Source organism: Sorex araneus, chromosome X (assembly GCF_027595985.1).
Source record: "Sorex araneus isolate mSorAra2 chromosome X, mSorAra2.pri, whole genome shotgun sequence".
NCBI lineage: Eukaryota > Metazoa > Chordata > Mammalia > Eulipotyphla > Soricidae > Sorex > Sorex araneus.
The window spans coordinates 61,511,448-61,535,333 of NC_073313.1; the positions used below are offsets into that span (position 1 = coordinate 61,511,448).

The 23,886-nt window shown below is 53.3% G+C and overlaps 2 protein-coding genes across 11 annotated transcripts in view; one reads left to right on the plus strand and one right to left on the minus strand.

The window, feature by feature from the left end:
- CD99L2 (CD99 molecule like 2) overlaps positions 1-2,553 on the plus strand; it is a 120,919-nt gene extending 118,366 nt beyond the window's left edge. Inside the window, exons 8-10 of one of the 2 annotated variants that reach the window (XM_055123490.1) lie at positions 1,047-1,064; positions 1,549-1,614; positions 1,900-2,553. In XM_055123490.1, coding sequence (XP_054979465.1) covers positions 1,047-1,064; positions 1,549-1,614; positions 1,900-1,949 — 134 coding nt within the window. In that variant the 3' untranslated portion in view covers positions 1,950-2,553. The remainder of the gene's footprint in view (positions 1-1,046; positions 1,065-1,548; positions 1,615-1,899) is intronic. The other variant, XM_055123491.1, reaches the window with a different exon arrangement.
- Positions 2,554-2,638: 85 nt separating this feature from the next.
- Positions 2,639-23,886, minus strand: part of MTMR1 (myotubularin related protein 1) — a 69,730-nt gene continuing 48,482 nt past the window's right edge. For all 9 annotated transcript variants that reach the window (XM_055123482.1, XM_055123481.1, XM_055123486.1 and 6 more), the window contains 6 exons: positions 23,048-23,233; positions 22,127-22,333; positions 17,597-17,689; positions 10,026-10,139; positions 5,502-5,678; positions 2,639-4,091 (listed from right to left, as the gene is read on the minus strand). In XM_055123482.1, the coding sequence (XP_054979457.1) occupies positions 3,933-4,091; positions 5,502-5,678; positions 10,026-10,139; positions 17,597-17,689; positions 22,127-22,333; positions 23,048-23,233 (936 nt within the window). In that variant the 3' untranslated portion in view covers positions 2,639-3,932. The remainder of the gene's footprint in view (positions 4,092-5,501; positions 5,679-10,025; positions 10,140-17,596; positions 17,690-22,126; positions 22,334-23,047; positions 23,234-23,886) is intronic.

Genomic DNA, 23,886 nt, shown 5'->3' on the forward strand with positions numbered 1-23,886 from the left:
TTTGCTGCCTCCCTACCAGTCCTTAAATTTCATCTTGAGGTCCTAAACTATTTTTCCCGTTTGGGGGGGCCACCTTCAGCAGGGCCCAGGGCTTACGCCTGGCTCAGTGATCACTCCTTCCTGCCAGGGCTCAGGGGACCAAATGCAGTGCTGTACACATGCAGAGACGCGTTCCTGCCTAAGTTCTCCCCGGTTCCAGAGCTATTGGGGAGGCGACCCTGCCATCCACCCAGCACAGTGTCTGCAAATGCTTCAGCGCCTCTAGCTGACCTTTGGGACAACAGGAAGTGACACACTGCGCCCCCAGTCAGAGTTCAGGAAGTAGGGCTCCCCAGCACTGTGGCACTAAACAAGTACCCCTCATCTTCCAGACAAGGGCCCGGGGTGTGGAAAGGACCCTAGTCGAGGAAGAGGTAGGAAGAGGTGGGTTTGCGGCTGTCCCAGTAGTGTGGAGCTGGGGGACACAGATGTGGAAAGAGGCTGCTGTGGCAGTCTCTGACTTCTCTGACTACAGCCAGCGCCTCCACTTCAGCACCCCCCGCCCAGTGCGCCCGGCATCCGCCTCTGCCGAGATCCTCCCCCGAGATCCTCCCCGACCCTGGCCCAGGAGTGAGGGGACCCTGCAGTTTGGAAGGCCGCCTTGCTTCCGTCTCCCCCAGGAGACCGGTGTGCTGAGGAACCCCGCTCATCCGCCACCCTCCCCCACTCCCGGGGCTCCCCGGGCCCACTAGCCCTGGGCCCACTTTCGTCCCCACCTGCAGGCCACCTGCTTTGACAAGGCCAGGAGGGTCTTGGCGTGGGCCCACAGCGCCCTCTGCCGGTGCATCGAGCACCCCGCGGGCATGGCGGGGCGTGCAGGGGCTGGGAGCATCGCTGTCAACTGGGGGGATGCTGCGGGCGTCACCGAGCGTCTAGAGCAGCTCTGCAGTGGTCTGGCCCATTGGTGCTGACCAGGGGCCGGGTCCTGGAGGGCCCTGTCTCCCAGGGTCAGCGGGGCTCGGGCCGGGCTCAGCTCGCAGGGTCTAAGCCTTGTGTCTTGCCTTCAGATGCAGCCGAAGGTTCAGGTAAACGCCCATTGGCCCTCCGTTCTGTGCCCGCATGCTCCGTGGCTTCCTCCCGCCGCATACACTGCCGCAGCCGCACTTTCCGCTCCTGGTCCTGGGGCAGGAATGGGACTCAGCCGCGCGCTGGTGCGCCCCCTCCACGCTCCGTCCCCAGGCTGGGACTCAGCCACGTGCTGGTGTCCTCCTTCCCCCCAGGACAAAGTGCTGCCTCCCGGGACTGGTTCATCTGCTGCCTCAGCTTCCCCCAGCCGTCCCCACCAATACCCACCCGCCTTGTGCCGGCTTCCCGTCCCCTCACTGAGCCTGGGGTTAGGTGTGCCTTATCTGGGTGCTCCCGTCCCAAAGCCCAGGCCGGATGAGAGCCCCGGTCCCCGGCGTATGGGGGAGGGGACGCAGTGGTGATCTGGAACTTCTGAGCAGCTGGGAACCCCCCTCCCTCTGGCCCTCTCTGACCCCTGACCCCGGCTCTGCCCTTGGTCCACAGAGGGTGTCAATGCTGACTACGTGAAGGGCGAGCACATGGAAGCTGTGGTGTGCGAGGAGCCCCAGGGTGAGTACTTCCGGGTCACCGCCTGAGCAGGCCTGCTGGGGAGACCAGGAAGCAGGCTGCTGTTTTTCTAGAACTTCTGCCTTCAGCAGAGACAGCCCCCCCACCCCGCCCCCCCGCAGTCAGAACTCCAGACACATGGAGACTGGGGCTACAGGCACGCGATGCTCACCAGTGTCCTGCAGGGGCGAGAGTGCAGACACAGCCCCCCTCTTCCCGCTGGTGTCCAGAGTCCGCCCCCCGGGGTGGGAGGGGTCCAGGGGCTCATCATGCTCGCTCTCTCCACAGTGAAATTCAGCGAGGTGCAGGCCTCCGCTCCCCCCCAGCCCCGGATCTGAGCCCTGCCACCGTGGCCCCTGCTCCTGTAATGTCTCTGGCTTCTCTCGCCCCACGCCTGACCGAAGAGCGGGCTGCCCGCTCCAGCCTGGCCCACGGACTCGCGCTGCCCGCTGCCACTTTCTCCCAGCCCTTAGCAAGCACGATTGTGAATCCAAGTCGCTGTGAGCCCCGCGCTCTGACTGCCTTCTGCCGCTGGGTGCCCCCAGTGCTGACTGCACAGAGGCGTGCTGGGGGCCGGGTGTGCAGGTTTGCTCAGATCATGTCACCAGTCCCTGCTCTGTGTCTGTGCCAGGCTCCGGGCCCCCTGGTGGGGTGTCAGCATCTCTGCAGCCGGTTACCACGTTCCTGCCGGCGTGGTGCGAGTGTCCCTCACGCTCACAGCTCACAGGCCCCTAGACACCCTGCCCTGCCCAGCAGGTGCCATGAGCAGGCACTTCCGGAAGCAGAATCCGAGTGACCGGAAGAGCAGGGACCTAGCTGCAAGGCTCAGGGGACTGTGAGTCAGGGGCGGCCCCGGAGCGCGGGCTGCCACGTCTGAAGTCAGATCACTCATGATATCGGACGTGCCGCATGTCCCATTAAATGAAGTGTGTTAACGTGTCACCATTCGGCTCGGTTCTGTCCCTGCGTACTCCTACCCCCCCAAGAGCAAACCCGCACGCTGATGGAAAGAGCAGCGGAGCCGGCCCACGGGGCAAACACGGTTTTAATTCCAGGGGTACAGTGCATCGGCTGAGGCAAATACAGTATCATGGCAGCTTTAAAACCCTGACCCAGGAAGGTTTGACATTCTCGTACACGTCAGTAAAGTGGAAGACAAGAAGTGCTCGGGTTCCAGCGCTCGAGTTCGGGGGTAGAATGTCCGCCTGTCCGTCTCAGGCTGGGAGGGGCCCCGCAATATGCTGCTGAGGGGCAAGTGGCGGTTTCGGGGCCCTGGTGCCCCACCTGAGGTGCGCCGACCCCGGCCGGGCTAAGGCCACTTTCTCCTCTGGTTCTGTCAAGAGCCTTGCGCCAGCCACACCAAGTTTATTATTCCTAGTGCAACTGGGCGGTGTTGGGGGGAGGGGGAACGGGAAAGAACCAGCGTCACTTTGAAAAACGCCATTCCAGAAATACTTTCGGACATGGCAGGGGCAAAAAATGACCTTCAACTATATATGACTTAGAAACAAACCCCCCAGATGATAAAAATGGAGAATTGTAGGGTATCAAATGACCTTGAGTAAATACGTAATTATACCAGAAAAAAAATTTTTTTTCTGTAAGAACCAGAAGATTGCAAGTTGAAAAAACATCTCAGTCTTTGTAAAAACCTTTGAAGAATCCCTTTGCAAAGGATGGTCGTGGGGAGGCTGGCCCAGGGGGCCTGGGGCACTGTGGCAGTGCCGGAAGGTGGGGGGCGGGGAAGAGGAAACCGAGGGCTGTGCATGCTGGACCTTCCCAACGGTGACATGCAGTGGCACGAACAGATGTTGGCCTGAACCAGCACTGCACTCGAGTGCGCCCCCGCGCGCCAGCCTCTGGCACCCCCGGCTCCTGCCACGCGGTGCCTTGGGTGCTGCGCCGCTTAGGGCAGGGCGGCCTGCCTGGCTGCTCCAGGCCCAGATGCAAACCACTTTGTCAACGTACCCTAGGAGGAGGGCCCGGGGCTTGGCTTCAGCTCTCCTGTGGCCACTGCTGCGGTGGTGGGCTGGTGCCTCCCTCGGGCCTGGGAAGGGCAGACGGACACAAGCCACACCCACCACCCCTTACTCCGGTGCCCCCCCAAGCTACCCGGCACATAGGAGCTCGGGTCACAGAGCACTGTGATAGCCGGCCAGAGGGACACAGAGTGTTCACAACACAAAAAGCACGTGACGACATGGGGCGCTGTCACCTGGCAACACAGGCCGCCACCACTTGGCAGTGCCAGCCAGGCGTGGAGGGCACAGGGCCTCGCGCCGCGAGATGGGATCCCAGGCTCCTGCAGGGCCCAGCGGGTGTCACACCGACGTGTGCACGGGGGTGACGGGCTGCGACGGCGACGAGCGCTCGGGTGAGGACGAGGCGCGCGCTGCCACCTCCCGACGCAGCTCGTCCACCCGCTTCTGCAGCTCCGCGCGCACGGCCAGCAGCTCCTTCGTGTGCTGGTGAATCGGCATCTGCAACAGACACAGCGGGTCGAGGGGGCACGGCGCTCCCTACTCTCTGTCCCCCCCATTCCGGGAGCTGGCAGGGAGGGCGGGCCCATGGGAGCATGGCCCACTGGGGGGCAGGGGTTGGGTCTGTGTGGTAGGGCCTCCTGCTCACTGCTCCCATCCAAGGTCCCAGAACCTTCGAGGCTGGCCTTTGGACCCAGGGCAGCTGCAAGGCAGGCTGAGAGCAGACGCTCCCCCAAGCCAGGGCTGAGACCTGCAGACATGCCACCCCGTCCTGGTCTGTGGCAGACTTGCTGGCAGCCCCCTCTCGAGCACAGCGGCAGGCGCAGGACAGACGGACACCCCGGCCCTTTGCGGCAAGGAACCAAGCCATGCTCACTCCTGAACCGCTCAGGGGGCACCCGCTGCATGCACCCGTCAGTGACACTCGGTGGTGAAGGGGGCCCCTCCATATTTCCCACTGGGCCTTGCTTCATCCGGGACTCGCTGACAGAGTGATTTGGGAGCATACACCCAGGCAACAGAGGCTGTCGCCTGCAGCTGCTTCCCAGGGCCAGGCCCCAGCCGCCTTTCCCGCCCTAATTGGGACGCAGGCTTGAGCACACGTGGCATTCGGGATAACCAGTGGGGGCCTGTGTGCTGCCCTTGCACGTGTTTGGCCGCCCTACCTTACGGTTCGCGCCCCAGCTCCAGACCGGCCCGTCCTCTTGCAAGTAGTAGGTCCCTCCCTCCAGCACTGGCCCTTCCCCGAGGGTGGGGCTGGCACCTGAGAGCCTGCCTGTGCCCACAGTGGCGCAGCAGCCCGCACGGTGCGCGTGTCGCCAGCAGAGGGCGCCTTTGCAGCAAGGATGCGGAGCCCAAGGAAGGAAGGGGCCTGAGCCCACGCTGCGTCTGCAGGCTGCCCTGCTGCTCTGGACAGCGGTAGAGCACGGAAATGACGCCTGGTGGGGGCTCCACACTGCCCCCATCTCTGTCACTGCCACATGCAGCTTAGCCATGCCCAGAAAGAGCACACAGGCAAGCCGCTGCAAGGGTGCAAACTGCTGCAAGGCAGGTGCTGCCTCTGATTCGGGGGAGGGGGATCCCCCAGGCCCTGAACTCCAGCCTGCAGCCAGTGCCATGACCCAGTCATCCAGGGTACTTTGCAGGGAGGGCACCGTCACTCCAGGAAGTGACCATGCCAGGGAGAGGAGTGGCCAGGCAGGCTGGGGTAGGGCGGGGGTGGAGACGGGCAGGGGCCAGGCCAGTGTCGTTTAGTCGGTCCCACGCCTCACGCAGCAGCTGCAGGCTCCCGGGACGGGCCCGGGCAGGACACAGGGCTCAGGAGGGCAGGGCGCAGTGTGTACAGCACTCTCTTTCCGGGGGAGGCGAGATGTGCTCTTTGAAGCCAAAGGCAAGCGAAGCGAGAAGTACCTGAGGCCGCATGCGTGGGTTCCATCGCACGTAGTAGTTTACCCACAACTCCAAGTGACTCACAGCAGCCACCGGGTATAGGACGTGGTGTTCGTAATTCACAAAGAAGGGGTTAGAAAACTCATCGAGCTGACTATTGATGTAAGACCACAAAGACACGGTCTTTGTCTGTATATCCTGAAAGAGAAAAAAAAACGGGGCACACTGGAATAAAGCCGGCGGAGCCTTGGGCACAGGCAGGAGGCACTGGGGAGATGGGATTGGGATGCTGGCAAAGTTCAGCACCGTGTACCCAGCCACACTTTGCCCTGAGCGAGCGCTGACAGGAAAACACCCGCTGAGGCCCTCCCATGGGATCCGGCAGCTGTGTCTGGGTGGCAGAACATGGAGGCTTCCCAGGAATCAGGATGATGGGGCCCATCAATGACAAGACTCATTCTCAACACTGAATTTTGCTTTTGTCGTCAAGCCTGGAGACTGTGGGTGGAATTGATAGATGGATTCCTTTCGCTGTGGAATCGGGTGGAACGTTGGAGAAGCTTTCTGCAGACAAAGGACTGCCACCCTTGGGCTCCGTCACTGCGGGTGGAAATGCTTGGGGCCATGTGCATTGCACACCCGTGACCACCTCCAAATGCACAGGCACGGTGGGGGAGGGAAATACTCGACATGGATCAAACAGAAGGCCAAAGGCATAATTAACAGCGGGCGTGCCATGAGTGCTCTCTGCTATTTGGTCACTCCGGAGCCAGAAAACTTCCTTGCAAACTACTGAGACCCAGAAATTTCAACTAGCATATTTTCATATACTGGACAGATAGCATAGCGGGTAGGGTGTTTGCCTTGCCTATGGCCGACACGGGTTCGATTCCTCTGTCCCTCTCGGAGAGCCTGGCAAGCTACTGAGAGTATCCCGCCTGCATGGCAGAGCCTGGCAAGCTACCTGTGGCGTATTCGATATATCAAAAGCAGTAACAAGTCTCACAATGGAGACCTTACTGGTGCCCGCTCGAACAAATCGATGAACGATGGGACAACAGTGCTGCAACAGTGCTAATATTTCCATAATTTATAGTTTGTATTTATATTGAAAAAATCAAAAGGTAAGGGACCCAATGTGCCAAAAGTCTTAAGAGAAAAAAATGGAGATGTCATACTTCCCAGATTGAAAATTTACACAATGCTACAGTAATCGACACGGGTCATATTGACACAGGGTGGCTAGACACAGGTGAAGCGAATGAGGAGCACAGAAGTAAACCTGCACATTTACAGCAATGGTGCAGGAGACTTGCTAGTATTGGGACAGCCAGGGATTCGCCTATGAAAGCATGAAGCTGGACCCATACATCACACCATACTTTTGCCACCCCAACCCACACGCAAAATGAATGAATCCTAGTCCGAAATAGATGCGTGACATCTACAAAACTCTTGGAAGAAAACACAGGATTAGATTTTCATGGCCATGGGTCAAGCAAGGGTCTGGTAGTCATGACACGAGTCATGTGCAACAGAAGTAAAGAGCTACCCTAGATGTATTCCAATTTAAACAGTGTCACTGTCACTATCATCCCGTTGCTCATAGATTTGCTCGAGTGGGCACCAGTAACGTCTCCATTGTGAGACTTGGTACTGTTTTTTGCATATTGAATACACAACGGGTAGCCTGCCAAGCTCTGCCATGCGGGCAAGGTACACTTGGTAGCTTGCTGGGCTCTCCGAGAGGGGCGGAAGAATCACACCCAGGTCGGCTGCGTGCAAGGCAAATGCCCTAACCACTGTGCTATCATTCCAGCCCAATTTAAACACATCATTCAAATCACTGTCACTGTCATCCCACTGCTCATCGATTTGTTCGAGTGGGCACCAGTAATGTCTCTCATTAAGAGACTTATTGTTACTGTTTTTGGCATATCCAATATGCACGAGTAGCTTGCCAGGCTCTGCCGCAAGGGCTTGATACTCTTGGTAGCTTCCCAGGCTCTCCTAGAGGGGCGGAGGAATTGAACTCAGGTCGGCCTCGTGAAAGGCGAATGCCCAACCGCTGTGCTATCGCTCCAGCCCATCATTCAAATGTAAGATTAAAAACACTAAAAAAATGGGAGAAAAAATTTCAAAAGCATATCTGATATTGGAATCACTATATCACTGTCGTCCCGTGGCTCATCGATTTGCTCGAGCAGGTGCCAGTAACATTTCATTCGTCCCTGTCATGTTCAGGGTAAGGGGAATAAGGCCCATTACTGTTAATTGTTGTTGGCATATCGAATACGCCACGGGTAGCTTGCCAGGCTCTGCTGTGCGATCTGATATTTGAATATATGAAAAAAAGGTTCCTGAGGAACTCTTCCAACCCAAGACTAAAAAGACAGCCCAATTAAAAATGGGCAAAGATGCGAGAGACTGCTTGGTGTGTTGAGGGCATGTGGAAGGCCCAGGGTTTATTCCCAGGACCGCATGGTCCCTTGGCCCAGAGCCAGGAGTTGTCCCCAAGCACCAGTGGTGAGCCGCCAAGCCAAAAATAAATGCATTCATTAAGTGAAATCAAAATGGGTAAGATCTCTGAATATACACTGTGCTGTCTACCGCAGGTCGCATTTGAGAGGGTGTTCCACATTGCCACTAATCTGGGGATGCACATTCAAATGATGACACGCCATGCCATACCCTGCATGCGCAGAATCAGGAAAGGACACAAAACATAGCTGCTAAGATGCAGAGAGAAAGAGGGACTCTCAGACACTGCTGCCAGAGATGTGGCATGTAGAAACACCTGCAAAATATCCTGGCGGTTCCTCAAAAGGGTCACCAGAATTTTCATACACATCAACAATCCCACTCCTAGGTGCATATCCAGGAGAATCTACAGTTAAATTCACACAAAGACCTGTGCATGGAATCGTTATAGCAGCCTGATTCATAAGAGCCTCAACAATATCTACTGAGATCCCAAATGTGAACCAGCACTGTGGTGAAACATTATTCAGTTATGAAAAAGGAAGAAAGTACTGATATACGCTATAATTTGGCTTGACTTCAAAAACATTATTATTCTTATTGACATGACCCATAAGAGGAAAAATATCACCAGATTCTGTCTGTATGAGGTTTCCAAATGAGGCAAATTTACAGAGATATAAAACAGATTCTGGGCTGGAGCAGTAGTACAGTGGGTACACTTGCCTTGCATGCAGCCTACACGGGTTTTGATTCCCAGCATCCCATATGGTCCCCCAAGCACTGCCAGGAGTAATTCCTGTGCATCGCTGGGTGTGACCCAAAAAGCAAAATAAATAAATAAAATAAAACAGATTCTGTTCACCAGGGTCTGGGGGAGGGGAGAATAGGGCGGGAGTGCTTTGGATTCCACAAAATTATATGCCATGCTTGTGACATGCTGGAATACAGCGTGGATCCCCACAGAACTGGATGCTTTACAGAGGTGAGCTGTATGCTGAGTAAAATACACGGAGAGAGCTAACTTTCAGAAAAGGGCACATTTAGACCTAAATACAGAAAACTCAGAGTTTTAATTTCTCTAGGTAAACCTCTTGTTTTGCCACTGTCCTACTGAGCGGCACATGGCAAATTCCGGACTTTTTCCTTCATTCAGCGTTTCTGAGTCACGCTGTGCCTCCAGGCCCGCTGTCTTTTTCCCGATGGCCGTGAGAAGGCTGCTCTAGTGGCCATGCAGAGTGCGTGGCTGCAAGTTAGGAAGGAGATGGCCAAGACTAGTCCTGGGGTGCTAAGCCATAGCCCTGGTGTTAAACAACAGGGGCGTGAACTTGGCTGGTGGACTGGTAGAGAATCCATTTGTGGGGCCTGAGTGACAGTCCAGCAGGGAGGGTGTTCGCCTTGCACATGGCCGACCTGGGTTCAGTCCCCAGGACCCCATAAGGTCCCCTGAGCCTTGCCTGAGCACAGAGCCAGGAGTCAGCCCTGAACATGGCTGGGCATGGCCTCAAAACCAAAACAAATCATCGGGGCAGGGGGCAGTGGTTAAGGAGCTTGCTTTGCACACAGCCCACCCGGGTCGAGTCCCTGACACTGCATATGGTCCCTCACGCTGTGTCAGAGTAAGGAGTCAGCCCTGATCACCTCTGGTGTGACCCCCAGGCGTGGCCCCAAATTCATTAAGGGACAGGAACACGAGCACCTGCTGAAAGAATGGGCGTGGCAGCTAGAGGCTGGGAGGACCTGAGGGCGCCACCAGAGCCTGGGCTTCGGCGTTGCCCTCTACAGAGCTGGAGGAGAACAGGGAGAGTCAGGGCCCGCAGCGGGGGTGCGCTGTGATGACCCAGGGGTGGTCGTAGTGTCAGACCACAAGTGCGCTTGGGGGGCACCTGTGTGCTAAAAGAAGGTAGATTTCCAGGGGACGTTGAGTGATTATTTTTTCTGAAAAGGGAGTAGGCCACGTCACTTTGGGCACCCCTGGTCTGTGGACGGGCAGTGGCACGACCTGTCCCTTCTCCAAGTGACACCCACCAGAGAAGACAGCTGAGCACCACATGATGCACTTACCTCTTTGAACCGCTGCTTTTCACAGTTGCACAAGAAAGTCCCAAAGAGACAGCTATAAAGGTGATCCAAAATTGTAATCAACAGCAGTTCATTAAACTCGAAGGCCGATGGAAACTTAATGAAGAAAATAAAAAAATAATTAAAAAAAGACAGCTTTAGCTTCTTAAGCGCATCTGGTGAAACAGGGAGGCAGTGACTAGTGAGAACTGCTAAACTATGACAGAGAACAGCGTCCAGACTACGAGGACACCCGGCGCACAGAGCAAGGAAGGAGAAATCAGAGTCCACGGCCTGTCTGCGAGCGCGCACATCTGCTAGAAGCAGAACAGGGCAGGATGCTGCAAGTGGCGATTCTTACACCCTGCCAAGGGTGTCATGCCCTGAGAGAGAAAGCAAACTTTGGGGAAGAAACTGGGGCTCAGGGCATTGATCAAAAGTGGCACAAACTGAGGCCAGAGTGACAGTACAGCAGGTAAGGTGTTTGCCTGGCACGCGGCCAACCTGGATTCGATCTCCAGCACACCAGGAGTTACCCCTGAGCACAGAGCCAGGAATCATCCGGGAGCACCACTGGGTGTGGCCCCCAAACCAAAAACAAGTGACACAAACAAAACGTCTGTATTTAAGAGACAACTGCGAGTGGAAAACACGCCCGTGGAAACAACTGTGAACATATGTCCCTAAAGTCCTACCTACAGAAGCGATCACAGCCCTCAGTGTGGAGAGCCGCTGCAAGGGGGTGGTCACGTTGGAGCCAAAGACTTGGCATTGGCAGGGTGAGGGTTAACTGTTGTTTTAGGAACTTCAGAGTGGGGTTGGGGAGTGGACAGTTCCAGCCAGGAGCTTCCACTGAGAGGCTGCAGGAGGTGTTGTGGAAGTGAGAGTCCCACTCACAGGGGACCTACTATGTGCACAGATTTTTTGTTTTTGTTTTGTGTTTTTGGTTTTGGGTCATACGTGGTGATGCACAGGGGTCACTTCTCTCTTTGCACTCAGGAATTACCCCTGGCAGTGCTCAGGGGACCATATGGGATGCTGAGAATCGAACCCGGGTCAGCCACGTGCAAGGCAAACACCCTACCCGCTGTGCTATCGCTCCAGCCCCCATGCACAGATCTTACACAGTAACATAGTGAGGGGTTTGCACCATGAAAGCCAGGTAGAGCAAACCCAGAGGCCTACCCAGAGTGCTTGGCTTCCAGTACATGTTTTTTCTGTTTCTTGATTTGTTTCGTTGAACTGTAGTTTAGGTAGCCTGGTTGCAGTGGTGCTACTATTCAAGGCATGGACAGTCGATGTACCCCAAACACTCTACTAGTGGTCCCCACCTGTCTTCAAATACCTGCCGTGTGGCTACACTGCCCACCAGCAGCAGGCCAGGAGGCCTTCATCTTGCCCTGCTGTCCTTTCCCTCTCGTGCCTCCACTCCCACTGACCATATCTCAGGATTGTTCCCACTGGGGATTGTCTAATCCCTTGCTTTCCCCATTACTTTCCGCATGAGATCCTCTGGGTTTTGTCTTTCTTCACTTTCTGACTCAGTTGCAGTCAACGAGGCCAGGTACTTTGTGTGTGTGTGTGTGTGTGTGTGTGTGTGTTTTATTTTAATTTTTTTAAATTTCTATTTTTTTTCTTTTTGGGTCACACCCGGTGATGCACAGGGGTCACTTCTGGCTCTGCACTCAGGAATTACCCCTGGCGGTGCTCAGGTGCTCAGGGAACCATATGAGATGCTGGGAATCGAACCCGGGTCAGCCGAGTGCAAGGCAACACCCTACCCACTGTGCTATCACTCCAGCCCTAATTTTTTAAAAATTCTAAGTCACTGTGAGATACACAGTTAAAAAGCTGTTCATGACCGGGTTTCAGTCATACAATGATACAACAACCATCCCTCCACCAAGTCTCTCTCTCTCTCTCTCTCTCTCTCTCTCTCTCTCTCTCTCTCTCTCTCCCCTCCCCCACCCATTACTTTGAAGGCACTGCCATGGCTGCTCTGGTCCTCTCTAGAGTGCCTGCCATGTGTCAGTGACAGAAAACGGAATATTTTGCTTCCATCTGATACTTTACTAGATCAAGGCCAAGCTGCTCAACTGGAAACAATATTCAATTCAAGGCTACTAGCAAACTCCACCTAAAATTGTTTTCTTCACCAGGCTATTGTTTGCCCACCTAAAGAATTCTGCTTGGGGGCTGGAGTGATAGCAGAGCAGGTAGGGCATGTGCCTTGCACGTGGTCAACCAGGGTTCAACTCCCAGCATCCCACATGGTCTGCTGAGCACCGCCAGGAATAACACTTCAGTGCAGAGCCAGGAATAACCCCTGTGCATTGCCAGGTGTGACCCAAAAAGAAAAAAAAAGAATTCTGCTCAACTATGTTGGATTAAAATTTGCTCTCGTCTCCAGCTTAAGATTGATCTCACAGAAAGATATACAAGTGGCTTCTAAGGAGCCCTATCAGAATACCATTTCTTTAGTGATCTCTGGAAAACTCACAGTGGTGGCTATTCTTACCAGAACTCTAGATCTTTAAATCAATGCAATCTGGCTCTGGTGCTCAAGAGTGCATCGAGTTAATCCTCTCTCACAACCTATAAATCTGTCTCTTCGCAACTCTGACAGATGCCTCACACCCAGACTGGCTCTTTGTAAGAGGTCAAGTGCGTTCTGTCCACCTGTCCCAGTATTTCTCCATGCAGCTTAGTTATGTCCTTTAAGTTATCGGCACCATGGAGCTTATGAATTCTAAGCAAATGTATAGCACTGTCGTCCTGTTGTTCATCCATTTGCTCAAGCAGGCACCAGTAACGTCCCCATTGTGAGACCTGATGTTACTGTTTTTGGCATATCGAATACACCATGGGTAGCTTGCCAGGCTCTGCCGTGTGGGTGGGATACTCTCAGTAGCTTGCCAGGCTCTCCGAGAGGGACGGAGGAATTGAACCCAGTCAGCCATGTGCAAGGCAAATGCCCTACCCACTGTGCTATCGCTCCAATCCAAGCAAATGTATACATAACATTTATATGTACTAAAGCTGATTAAATTAAGGACAGAAATGGAAGCTCTGTTGGTTATGTTCAAGCATTTAGAAATATGCCCTTAATAAGAGGGTGGCAAAACTTCTACTGACATAATTTGGGAGTTGTAACCATCTCCATCCTAACCCCAGGCCTGTCTCCTGCATCTGGGAGCGTGGTTGACTGTGTTCTTGGACTTGACTCTGGCCAGCGGATACCACGCAAGGGAGACCAGGGTTAGTGTGGCTTGGTCCAAGCTCAACAGTGCCCATGAAACCAGAACACCAGGGCACCGTCAACTCACATCGAATAAGGGCTACTGATCCAATTCTAAGGAAGATATGGGACTAAATTTGCACCTGCAAGCATTTCACATGGATAGCAGCAAGAGAGGCGTTAGTGCAGACTAGCTGTGATTCCGAGAGTGTTTGTTTGGGTCTTTGCTTCTGGAAACTACACTGTTTCCCTCAAAGAGTACTGGTATGAAAAACTCACAAAACTCCAGCATGGAAGTTGGTACCTCTTAAGGCCCCAACATCCAGCTCACTGGGAAACCTACCAAAGTGGAAAGGAGCTGTCAGCCCACTGCAGCTCTGGCGGGATGTCTCCTGGACTCTCCCCTAATGGGCTCTCAATTACTTTTCCTCTTAGTTCCTTTCATAGCAATTTATATGCGCACACGAGTTCATCTTGTTCTGAGATTCTGGAGACCACAGATTTAATGCAACCTCAAATTAAGTTCATTTTGTTGCATTAATGAATCTTTTCTAATAAGCGACATGCCATTCATTTGCGAATTAATCCACAGACTACTCATTCATGCTTCTGCTTCTAATGCACTGTTCTACTGCTAGTGCCAAACCCTTCCTTTCTTTCTTAAAATCCAATAAGCAGCACAAAAAAAAATTTGACAGACAATTGACATAAAAATAGGTCCTCGGCAACATGAAGAATGACAATCCATTTGAAAGCATTAAGACACATACACATTTAACTAGGCATTTGGGGATGTGTACGCTATTCCCATCTATAAAACTGGTGCTTAACCCTTCCAGAGCACCTGAACTATCATTTGTGTGTATGTGTGAGGTACCAGTGATCAAACCCATGATCTCACATATGTAAGACACATCGCTGGGCCAGAATCACTGGCTTGCCTTCCACCTCTCAGTGCGAATTTTCTAAAATGCAATTCTTCCAGCGTAGACTTGAATACGTCACTTAATTCCATGGCTTCCTGGCATCAGCACGGATGGAAACTTGTGGCTCTGCCGAAGCAGAGGTGCCTCTGGGTGGCACCTGGGACTGAGACTACCCCAGTGCTGCTGCCTGGCACCAGGAGCGCAGGGGGATGCGCGGGGCTGGTGGAGGCTGCTCAGGAGGTGAAGGCCCCGGGCTCTGAGGACTTTCGCTTGGCTGCTCATAACACCCCTCTTTTCTCTTCTTTCTGAAGGGACTCGGGGTGCTGCTGAGAAACACAGACCTGCGCATGGGAACTCGCACTTCCCCCAGGCGCTCAGGGGTGAGGTGTGCTCGTGCATGTCTGGCCAGGCTGACGCAGCACCAAGCCCTGGCTGGCTGGCGGGTGAAAGGGTGCTGGGCCCCAGCCTGAGTGAGCAGGTCCAGGGCTTGGCCTGGGTCGGAGTCTGCCTCTGAAGCACTCACTTGCTAGCACCGAGCTCCTGGAAACATGGGGCCGGCAGGTGACTTTGAAATGTTATGCTTTAGCAAGTGGAAACAAACATAAACAAATGGGACTACATGAAAACTAAGAAGCTTCTGAACCTCAAAAGAAACGGTGACCAAAATACAGAGAGAGCCCACAGAATGGGAAAGAATATTTACCCCAATACCCATCAGATAAGGGGTTAATATCCAGGATGTCAAATCACTAGAACTGTACAAGAAAAAAAACCTCTAGCCCCATCAAAAATGAGAGGAAGAAATGAACAGAAGCTTCCTCAAAAAAGAAATACAAATGGCCTAAAGGCACATGAAAAAGTGCTCCACATCACTAAGCATCCGGGAGATGCAAATCAAAACAGCAAAGAGATATCTCACACCACAGAGACTGGCACGCATCAAAAAGAACAAGAACAACCAAGTCTGGTGCAGATGTGGGGAGAATTTTGTTGGTGGGAAAGCTGACTGGTCCAGCTTTTTTGGAAAACAGTATGGGCATTCCTAAAAAAATTAAAAATTGAGCTTCCATATGACCCCACAATACCATTTCTGGGAATATATCCCGAGGGTTCAAACAAGCACAGTAAAAATGACATCTGCACCTGTATGTTCACTGCAGCACTGTTAACAATAGCCAGAATCTGGAAACAACCTGAATGCCCAAGAACAGGTGGTTAAAGAAACTTTGGTACATCTACACAATGGAATACTATGCAGCTGTCAGGAAAGATGAAGTCATGAAATTTGCTAATAAGTGGATGGTCATGGAGAGTATCATGCTAAGTGAAATGAGTCAGAAAGAGAGGGACAGAAATAGAAGGACTGCACTCATTTGTGGAGTATAAAATAACATAATATGAGACTGACACCCAAGGACAGTAAAGACAAGGGCCAGAAATATTGCTCCATGGTGGAAAGCCTGCCTCATGAGCTGGGGTACAAGGCAGCTGGAATAGAGAAGGGATCACTAAGTCAATGATGGCTGGAGGGATCGCTCAGGATGTGAGATGTGTGCTGAAAGTAGATAAAGGACCAAACATGATGGCCTTTCAGTATCTGGATTGCAAACCATAATGCCCCAAATTAGAGAGTATGAGGGAAATTGTCTACCTTAGAGGCAGGAAGAGGGGTGGGCTGGGGGGATACTGGGAACGCTGATGGTGGAACATGTCACTGGTGGAGGGATGGTTGTTTGATCATTGTATGACTGAAACTCAAACATGAAAGCTTTGTAACTGTAGCTCACCAGTGATTCAATAATTTAAAAAAAAATTATGCAAGCACCCTAACCCCTGTACTATCTCTCCAGCCCTCCATACATCATTTAATTTACTGTTGTGTTTGTTATTGAATGTCTTAGGTTTCTATGTTTACTATTTACTGAGAGGAAGAGGATAGGAAGGAGGATTATTTACCTCTTCTGCTTTGATTTCAACTTTTGAACTACTTAATAAACCAATTAAAGATTAAAAAAGAAATATTATGCTTTAGAATGCATTTGTTAAACAGATGGGGGTCACTTTAAAAACAAATGTTTGCTTTAGGATAAAGTATGCAAATGTTGACTTTGTACCCCTATATTCTATGGGCTCCCACACCCGCCCCCCAGTAGGCTGACTAGGTGGACAGGAGAGCCGTCCCCACGCGCTGTGGATGTTGGCCATCACTGTAGACCACCTACAGTCATCTGGGTCAGTCCCTCCAGGAGGAGCATGCTGGGTGTTGGGTTCCGGTCCACGCCCCACTCTCAGCCAGCTGGGCCCAGAGCTTTCCCTGCGCTACTCCTGCTGGCCCAGTCCGTGCCTCCACCATCTGCTGGCTCTTTTGCCTCTGTCTCTGGCTCGCTCTCTGGCTCACCCTGGCAAGGCCTGCTTCCAGCTCCATTCCTCTGGCCTTCTCTCAGCGTGAGGGGCAGCCCTGGCTGTCAAACACCGGGAGATTCAGGCCCTCTGGGGACTAAAGCCATAGGAACCTGAGTCGGAGATTAAGGGAGAGTGATCCCCACAGGCCCCCTGCTGACCAGGACCATCACATGACTTGGGCTTCAGAAACCAAAGTAACAGGTAAGGCTGGGAAGCCCACAGCTTCCTCTCTGCCACTTTCCTCAGACACTTTTCCCCTCAGTGAGCTTAGGGTTGGGTGGGGGGTTCCTGGAGCCCCGGTCTAATCCCCTCAGCTGGCCTCATGGTGACGCTCCTTCATAACATCTGACTGAATCTTGATTGCCCAGCAGAGCTCTGTGTCCAAACAGAGAGGGAGCACTGAAAGAGGAAGGTGGGCCTCAGAGATAGTCCAGTGGGGAGGTTGCTTGCCCTACATGCAGTGACCTGGGTTCAATCCCTGGCACCCCGTGTGGGCCCCTGAACACCACCAGGAGTAATTCCTGAGTGCACAGCCAGGAGTATGCCCTGAGCAATGATAGGTGTGGCCCCCAAACCAAACCAAACTGAAGCAGAAGGACTGGGAAGCAAGGTGGGTGACAGGACCGAGAGATCTGGCACACAGAAGCACCTTGTGGGGGATGAACCTGGCTGCTTCCAGTTGTCTGTTTCTATATGTAAGTGGATTAGCTTCACTCTGAATTAAGTAATAAAGGTCATCTCTCTCTCTCTCTCTCTCTCTCTCTCTCTCTCTCTCACACACACACACACACACACACACACACCTGCTCCCATGCATCTTGCTCTCAATGAACTGGAGGAGTGGCAACGTGATGCCCAGGGCACGCGTTGCCTGCAGGAGACCTGGGTTTGATCCCTGGCACTGCCAGGATACATAAATGAACATGGAATCCATGTTTCTGCCATCCTTAAGTCCGGAGGGCTTTGAATGAGTTAAAGAGGTCAGCGATACAATGGCCGTCTCTCACCTGTCTCGTCATCTGCCAGACGCAGTCAATAAACTGGAGGAAGATCGGGGAGCGGTCAGCGTCAGCATGGTTGTCATTGCCGTGGCCCACTCGCTGCAACGAACAAGAAGTGACACACTGTTAGTGGTTGCCAGTCTTGTAGGCGAGCGCCTTCGAGAGCTTGTGCAGGCCCAGGCCTAACTGAGTCCTGGCGCGTGGTGGCCACTGAAAGACACTCACAGAAGCGAATGTATTCCCAGTACTCTTGGGAAAGCAAAGTTCAGGGTATTGTTTCTACACTGTGATCAATTTCATTTCTCTCTGGAGTAGCCGAGAGTTTGAAGCAAACCATCAGTCGCTTCTCAGTTCAAAAGGTGGGGTCAGGCCCTGTCACCAGGCACAGTGCAAGGCTGCTCACCATGAGGCTGCTTCCTAGCTGTTCAAAGCGGGTCCCGAAGGTCACCTCCACCGGAAGTTAGGAATTCTTTTGCCCACTGTTCAGAAATGTCACCGGAAATCCAAATCTCAAATGAAAGGCTGTATCTTGGAGGTTGGACCACATCTCAACTTGGGATGTGTACCCCAGACTCCCACGTCTGAAGAAGCCCATGTTCTCTCTTGAATATGTCACGCTCTAACTCCTTCATCGTCATACTTCTCTAAATGAATCTATTTTACTAGATGACAAAAATAAAATTCAATCAAGTCTGCATGACTCTGAGAATCCCCAACTCACTCCTGTGATGGTGAAGGGAGGCCATGATCAAGACAGCCCACACAATCATAACTTTGCCAGTTTTACTGATCCAATACACAGGTGGTATTGCAGTTTATACCTTTTGATAGATTAAGACGATATTCAGTGACTACTACTTTGGCAAAGTGACTGTCTATACCACTGTAAGTGTGAAACTCAGTGGCATTAGCTGCTAGGGTCATCGTTCCTACTACATGTCCCTCTGTGAAACTGTTGTCTGCCCTCATTAAACAACAGTTCCCCATTCTCACCACCTCGACCCGCATCACCCCCACTTTTCTACCCTGAATCTGCTCGAGATGCGACTGAGTGATTCCACATATGAGGTATTTGTCTTTTCCTGACTGCTTTACTTCCCTTTGCACGATGTCTCCAAGTCAGCCCACGCTGTAGCCTGTGTGGGTCCCCTTCCTTTGGGAAGCTGAAACCTCAGCTATTCACTCACATGACGATCACATGCATCATGTGTTGGTGCACACTTGGGACTCCCCTCTCCGGGCTAGCATGGCTAGTCCTGCTAAAGTTACAGGTGTGCCACTGAACCTCTGCTTCTGAGAAATTTCCGAGGAACTGCCGTACTGTGTTTCCCCAGAGCTGTGCGCAGTGGCTAATCTCTGCCTTCCCCCTTTATAAACTGTATAGAAGCTCCCCTTCAGGAATAATGGCACCTAGGGAACCACCGGGCTGGAGGGATAGCAGAGCAGGTAGGGTGTGTGCTTTGCATGCTGGCCGACCTGGGTTCGATTTCTCTGCCCTTCTCGGAGAGCCTGGCTAGCTACTGAGAGTATCCCGCCCACACGGCAGAGCCTGGAAAGCTACCTATGGTGTATTTGATATGCCAAAAACAGTAACAAGTCTCGCAACAGAGACGTTACTGGTGCCCACTCAAGCAAATCGATGAGCACTGGGATGACAGTGACTGTGACAGGGAACCACCGTGCGTGGACAAGTAACAATTCAGGATCCATTCTTTGAACAGACATTCCTCAAACTCCTCCAGTGCATGGAAGGCATCCTGCCTGGACCTTAGTACTTTGGGCATTTTTCAGGTGTCTAGCAGAGAACAGGCATCTGGAGTACCGAGACAATAAGAGACAGTACTCATGCCTAGGAATAATTCATTCGTGCTCCAGCTAAGAAAGAAAACCACGCAATAAGGCTTCCGCATCTGACGCAGGCGTGGTGGCACGTGCAGGAACAAGTGCACCCCCAAGGATGGGACATCGGAGAGAAGGAGGGGGGAAGTTCCACAGGTCATGGTCAGGGCGGAGATAAACTGGAGGGGCAGAGAGGTGCCTGCTTCCTGGGTAGCTGGGACAGTCTATGTGCAGAGGGACTGCAGTGGGGACAGCGCTGGGCGCACCAGGCTCAAGGGATAATGCAAGGGGAAGGAGGTGAGACAAGGCAGACGAGGATCAGATCCTGCAGGCCCTCGAACACTCTGCGGGAGTGTGCCCATGAGCCTGGGGGCACAGGGAAGCTTACTGTCACACTGGCACATGAGAAGAGGCGGCAAAGAAGTCTGTTGGGAGACTGCTGTGACTTCTCAAGGAGGACACAGCTAGGCCTGAACTTAGGGTGAGATGACACATATGAAATGCATGTGTGGGATTGGCTGAGGTCACTGTGGTTCTACTCTTGGAAACAAGATCCCGGCAAGCCCCCTATCCCCGTGACTGTGCAGTGTGCAGGGGGCGTGGCTTTCGGACGACCATCCGCAGTTTGATGCCTGGCACCGCACTATGCCCCCAGGAGTGATCCCCGAGCACTGCTGGGTGTGGCCACCAAACCAAAACAAACCAATATCCCAGTACTGAAGTCTGAATCCCCTCAGTAAGATGCTGGCTGGAGAGGGAGGGTCCAAAGAAGGTCGGCGGGGATTGTACAGGCCATAGAGCCCGGCGCCTAGGGAAGGACTTTGCTTCCAGAAGAGACACCAGACAGCATTAAATGCTCAGGCCCAGTGACTGGTAAGTGACGAGGGCACTGTCAGGGGAGGGGACTCCAGTGGCTTCCAGTCAGATGAGAGAAACAGCACTAGCCGGCTGCAGAGAGACCGTGGAGAGGGTAGGGCTTCAGGGCTACATACACAATGACACGTCTCTAAGCAGGGGACGAGCTCTGGGTGGGGAGAGCGAGGCAGGAAGAGTGAGAAAGGGCTCCACGAGGGCAGGGAGCGGGCAAGGACAGGGATTTGCAGCAGGGAGAAGCACAGCTTGTCCACAGAAACCCCGGGAGTGGCTGAGGGTCCCAGCAGGTGGGCACCTGCAGGCCTGTGCATGGGGACTGGGGGAGATGCCAGAGCCTGAAGCACACAGAGCCTGTCTCTTCCCTTGGCTCCTGCAGTCACTGTTGAACTGCTAAGGCCCGGCTGGAGAAACAGTCCAGGGCTGAGGTGCCTGCCATGCGTGTGGCTGAGCCCGCTTGGATCCCTGGCCGTGCACAGGGATCCCCGAGCACTGCCAGGAATGAATCCTGAGCACAGAGCCAGGAGTCAGCCCTGATCACTGCTGGGTGTGGGCCCTCCCTCAACCCCTCCCTGCCAAGAAATGATGGTTTACTCCTAACTAGGTGGGTGGCCTTGAGCTCATACTCTTCAAGCCTCAGTTTCCCCACGTGTGAGGGGCTTCTCCTGCCTCTCTGGCCCGTGGCAGGTGAAATCAGGGGCTATCCCACTCTAGCCTCTCCACTGAGCCCAGCCTTCACGGATAGCGAAGCCACCAAACAGCTCCTGGTCACAGTTAAGCCAGCAGGAGCTAAAATGCCCCCTTGCATATCACACAGGCAAGGTCCGCCCTGAACATGTGACACAGAAACTTAGCGTCCCCCGTCAGGAAGCCAAGGCTGTGGCCCCGGTGACCGCCTGGTGTCTCGTCCCAACAGCGGGGGCACCGCAGTGCATGCAATGTTCCCTTCCTGTCCTGCTTTCTCCAGATGAATGCCAATGGGGCCAGGGCATGTCAGGGCACGTCTTAAAATGCATCCCCAAGGGCTCAGTGATGCAGATTTTGAATCAAACGCAAACAGCACCCGACACTTTCAGACCCATCAGTTCCACCCCCGGGTGTAGCCTGAGAGCAGGCTACAAGGGGTCGAAATGTGTCCCCCTACCCCTATTGGGGTTGAAGCCTAGTGCGCATCCCTGAATGGGTTCCAAAGGATGACCAGTGAGAATGAGACTGTCAGCAGTTCCTGTGTGCAGAGGACGCGGGGGGCAGAGACACCAGGGACGCTCCCCAGAAGAGTCACAGCAAGCAAGCAAAGATGCATTGTGCCAGTCTGGACTTCCAGGCCCTGGAATCCTGACGCCAACTGCTGTGGGGTACTTCCTCACTCACCCGTTGTTGGTACTTTGCTCCGAAACATTCGCAGAGCAGTGAGGGTTGAGGGCAGCATTAGTCACAGACTCAGCAGACAGAAACAGTCCACTCGCATCCTGACGGCCAAGGGACTGACAAAACGTGGCATGGCCATCCAGCGGGATTCTATTTGGCCATGAAAAGGGTGGAAATGTTGACGGATGCCCCAACGTGGATGAACCGTGAGGATGTTAGGTGTGGGCAACAGGCAGTCGGAGGGCTCACACCTTCCAATCATTCACTCGGTGCTCTCTGAAGCTCACCACACTATTTTTAAGGCATATCCATACAGCCACGAGGGGATATACTGCACCAGTGACATTTGATCGTGGCCACTTGGGTCTGCTAGAGAGCTGGAAGCTGTGTGTGTGTGTTTCGGATGACCCCACGTCTCCAGTCAAACAGGCAAATATGCACCCCATCACCTCAACTTACCAATGCAAAGCTATGTCCGAAGCTTATCCACTCCTTTTCTATGAGAGTCTCGAACCCTTTGATGGTGCGGTAATGACTGTCTAACATCAGCATTGCCAGCGATGTCAGCTGGGCTGTGCGGTCCCAACCGTCACTGCAATGGACCACCACGGAGGTTTTCCCAGATTCGATTTTGTCCGCAATTCTTACTGCTCCTGCAAGAAGCATCTTCAGAAAAGAACACACATTAGACCAGGCTTCATTTCCTTTCTTTTACAACAAAAAGAAGTCTGAGGGGGTGATGTTAGAAGTTCACATCATGGGGCTGGAGCGATAGCACCGCCGGTAGGGCGTTTGCCTTGCACACAGCTGACCTGGGTTCGATTCCCAGCATCCCATATGGTCCCCTGAGCACCGCCAGGGGTAATTCCTGAGTGCAGAGCCAGGGGTAACCTCTGAGCATCGCCGGGTGTGACCCAAAAAGAAAAAAAAATAGTTGTTCACATGAATGATGAGAGACATTACTGGTGCCCGCTTGAACAAATCGATGAGTTATGGGATGACGGTGACAGTGACACATCAATGAGCCAAATAAAAATGCAACCAATTGGGAAAAGCATCAGCATCACGAGGGGAGATACAAACAAACAAACAAACAAACAAACAAACACACACACACAAAACACTTCAAAGGCACAAAAAACAACTTCAAAGAAAAAGCACCACAGATGAAAAGTCTGACATGAGGCCAGCCTGGTCCCTTTTTATTAGTTCTAAGTGACAGAAGCTGCCCCCTTCCCACCGGGCTCTGGGTGCTAGTTGCAACTAACCCAGGTGGGCTAGACAGCAAGTGTACAGTGACTGGGAACGCTGAGAAGCCACGGGACCGCACGTGGGATTTGCGAGCCTGGCGCAGGGAGACGAGCAGAAAGCACTCCTTACCCGGATGTACTCCAGCCAGTGTGTCCCATCCACGCTGGACAGCCACCGGGTCTCATCGATGGACGGGTACACAACCTCCTTGAGCTTGCGTAGCGACTCTCGCATCACGTGGATGTTGTGGATCTCCAAGAAAATGACCTCCGCGTTGGGGTAGGCACTTTCACTCTCGTAGCCCCCGCCCTTCGCCTGTGGGAGACAAGACAGGCCTCGCTTCAGCTGTGGCAACGGGGCTTCTTCCCGCTGGTGCCAGATGGAGGCTGTCCAAGCAGCAGCCAAAGCATCTCCTCCAGCTCTGTCGGTCTCCGGGGGCTGGAGGACAAGCATCACATGCCAAGTGGCTTCACAGGACAGCGTGTCTTCTCTCCAACTCCAGAACATGAGGAGGAGGGAAACCAGGGTTTGGGCAGGGCTGTGTTCCCTCAGAGCCTCCTTAGGGCAGCCACCAGGTTCCTCGGCCCCAGGTGGTCTTGGTTTACTCGCATCCGCCTCACTGCTGTGGCCTGCTATGTCTGCATTCCTTCTCTCGTGCTCTTGTTTTGGTTTGGGGGCCATACACACAGTGCTCAGGAATTACTCCTGGCTCTGCACTCAGCGATCACTCCCGATGGCTCGGGGACCAGAAGGGATGCCAGAGATCAAACCAGGGTGGGGTGAGTGTGTAGGATATCATTGGTTTTTCCTTTCTCCCTTGCCACAGAGTTTAGCTTTATCTGGTAATAATCTCTATTCTAGACTACTTTGGTATGTCCTGCTCCCCTTGCTACTAGGAGCTTAGGTATATCAGTCACTCCCATCAAGGTGCTCCCGAGTCACTCCCATTTGGTAATCACTTCTATGCT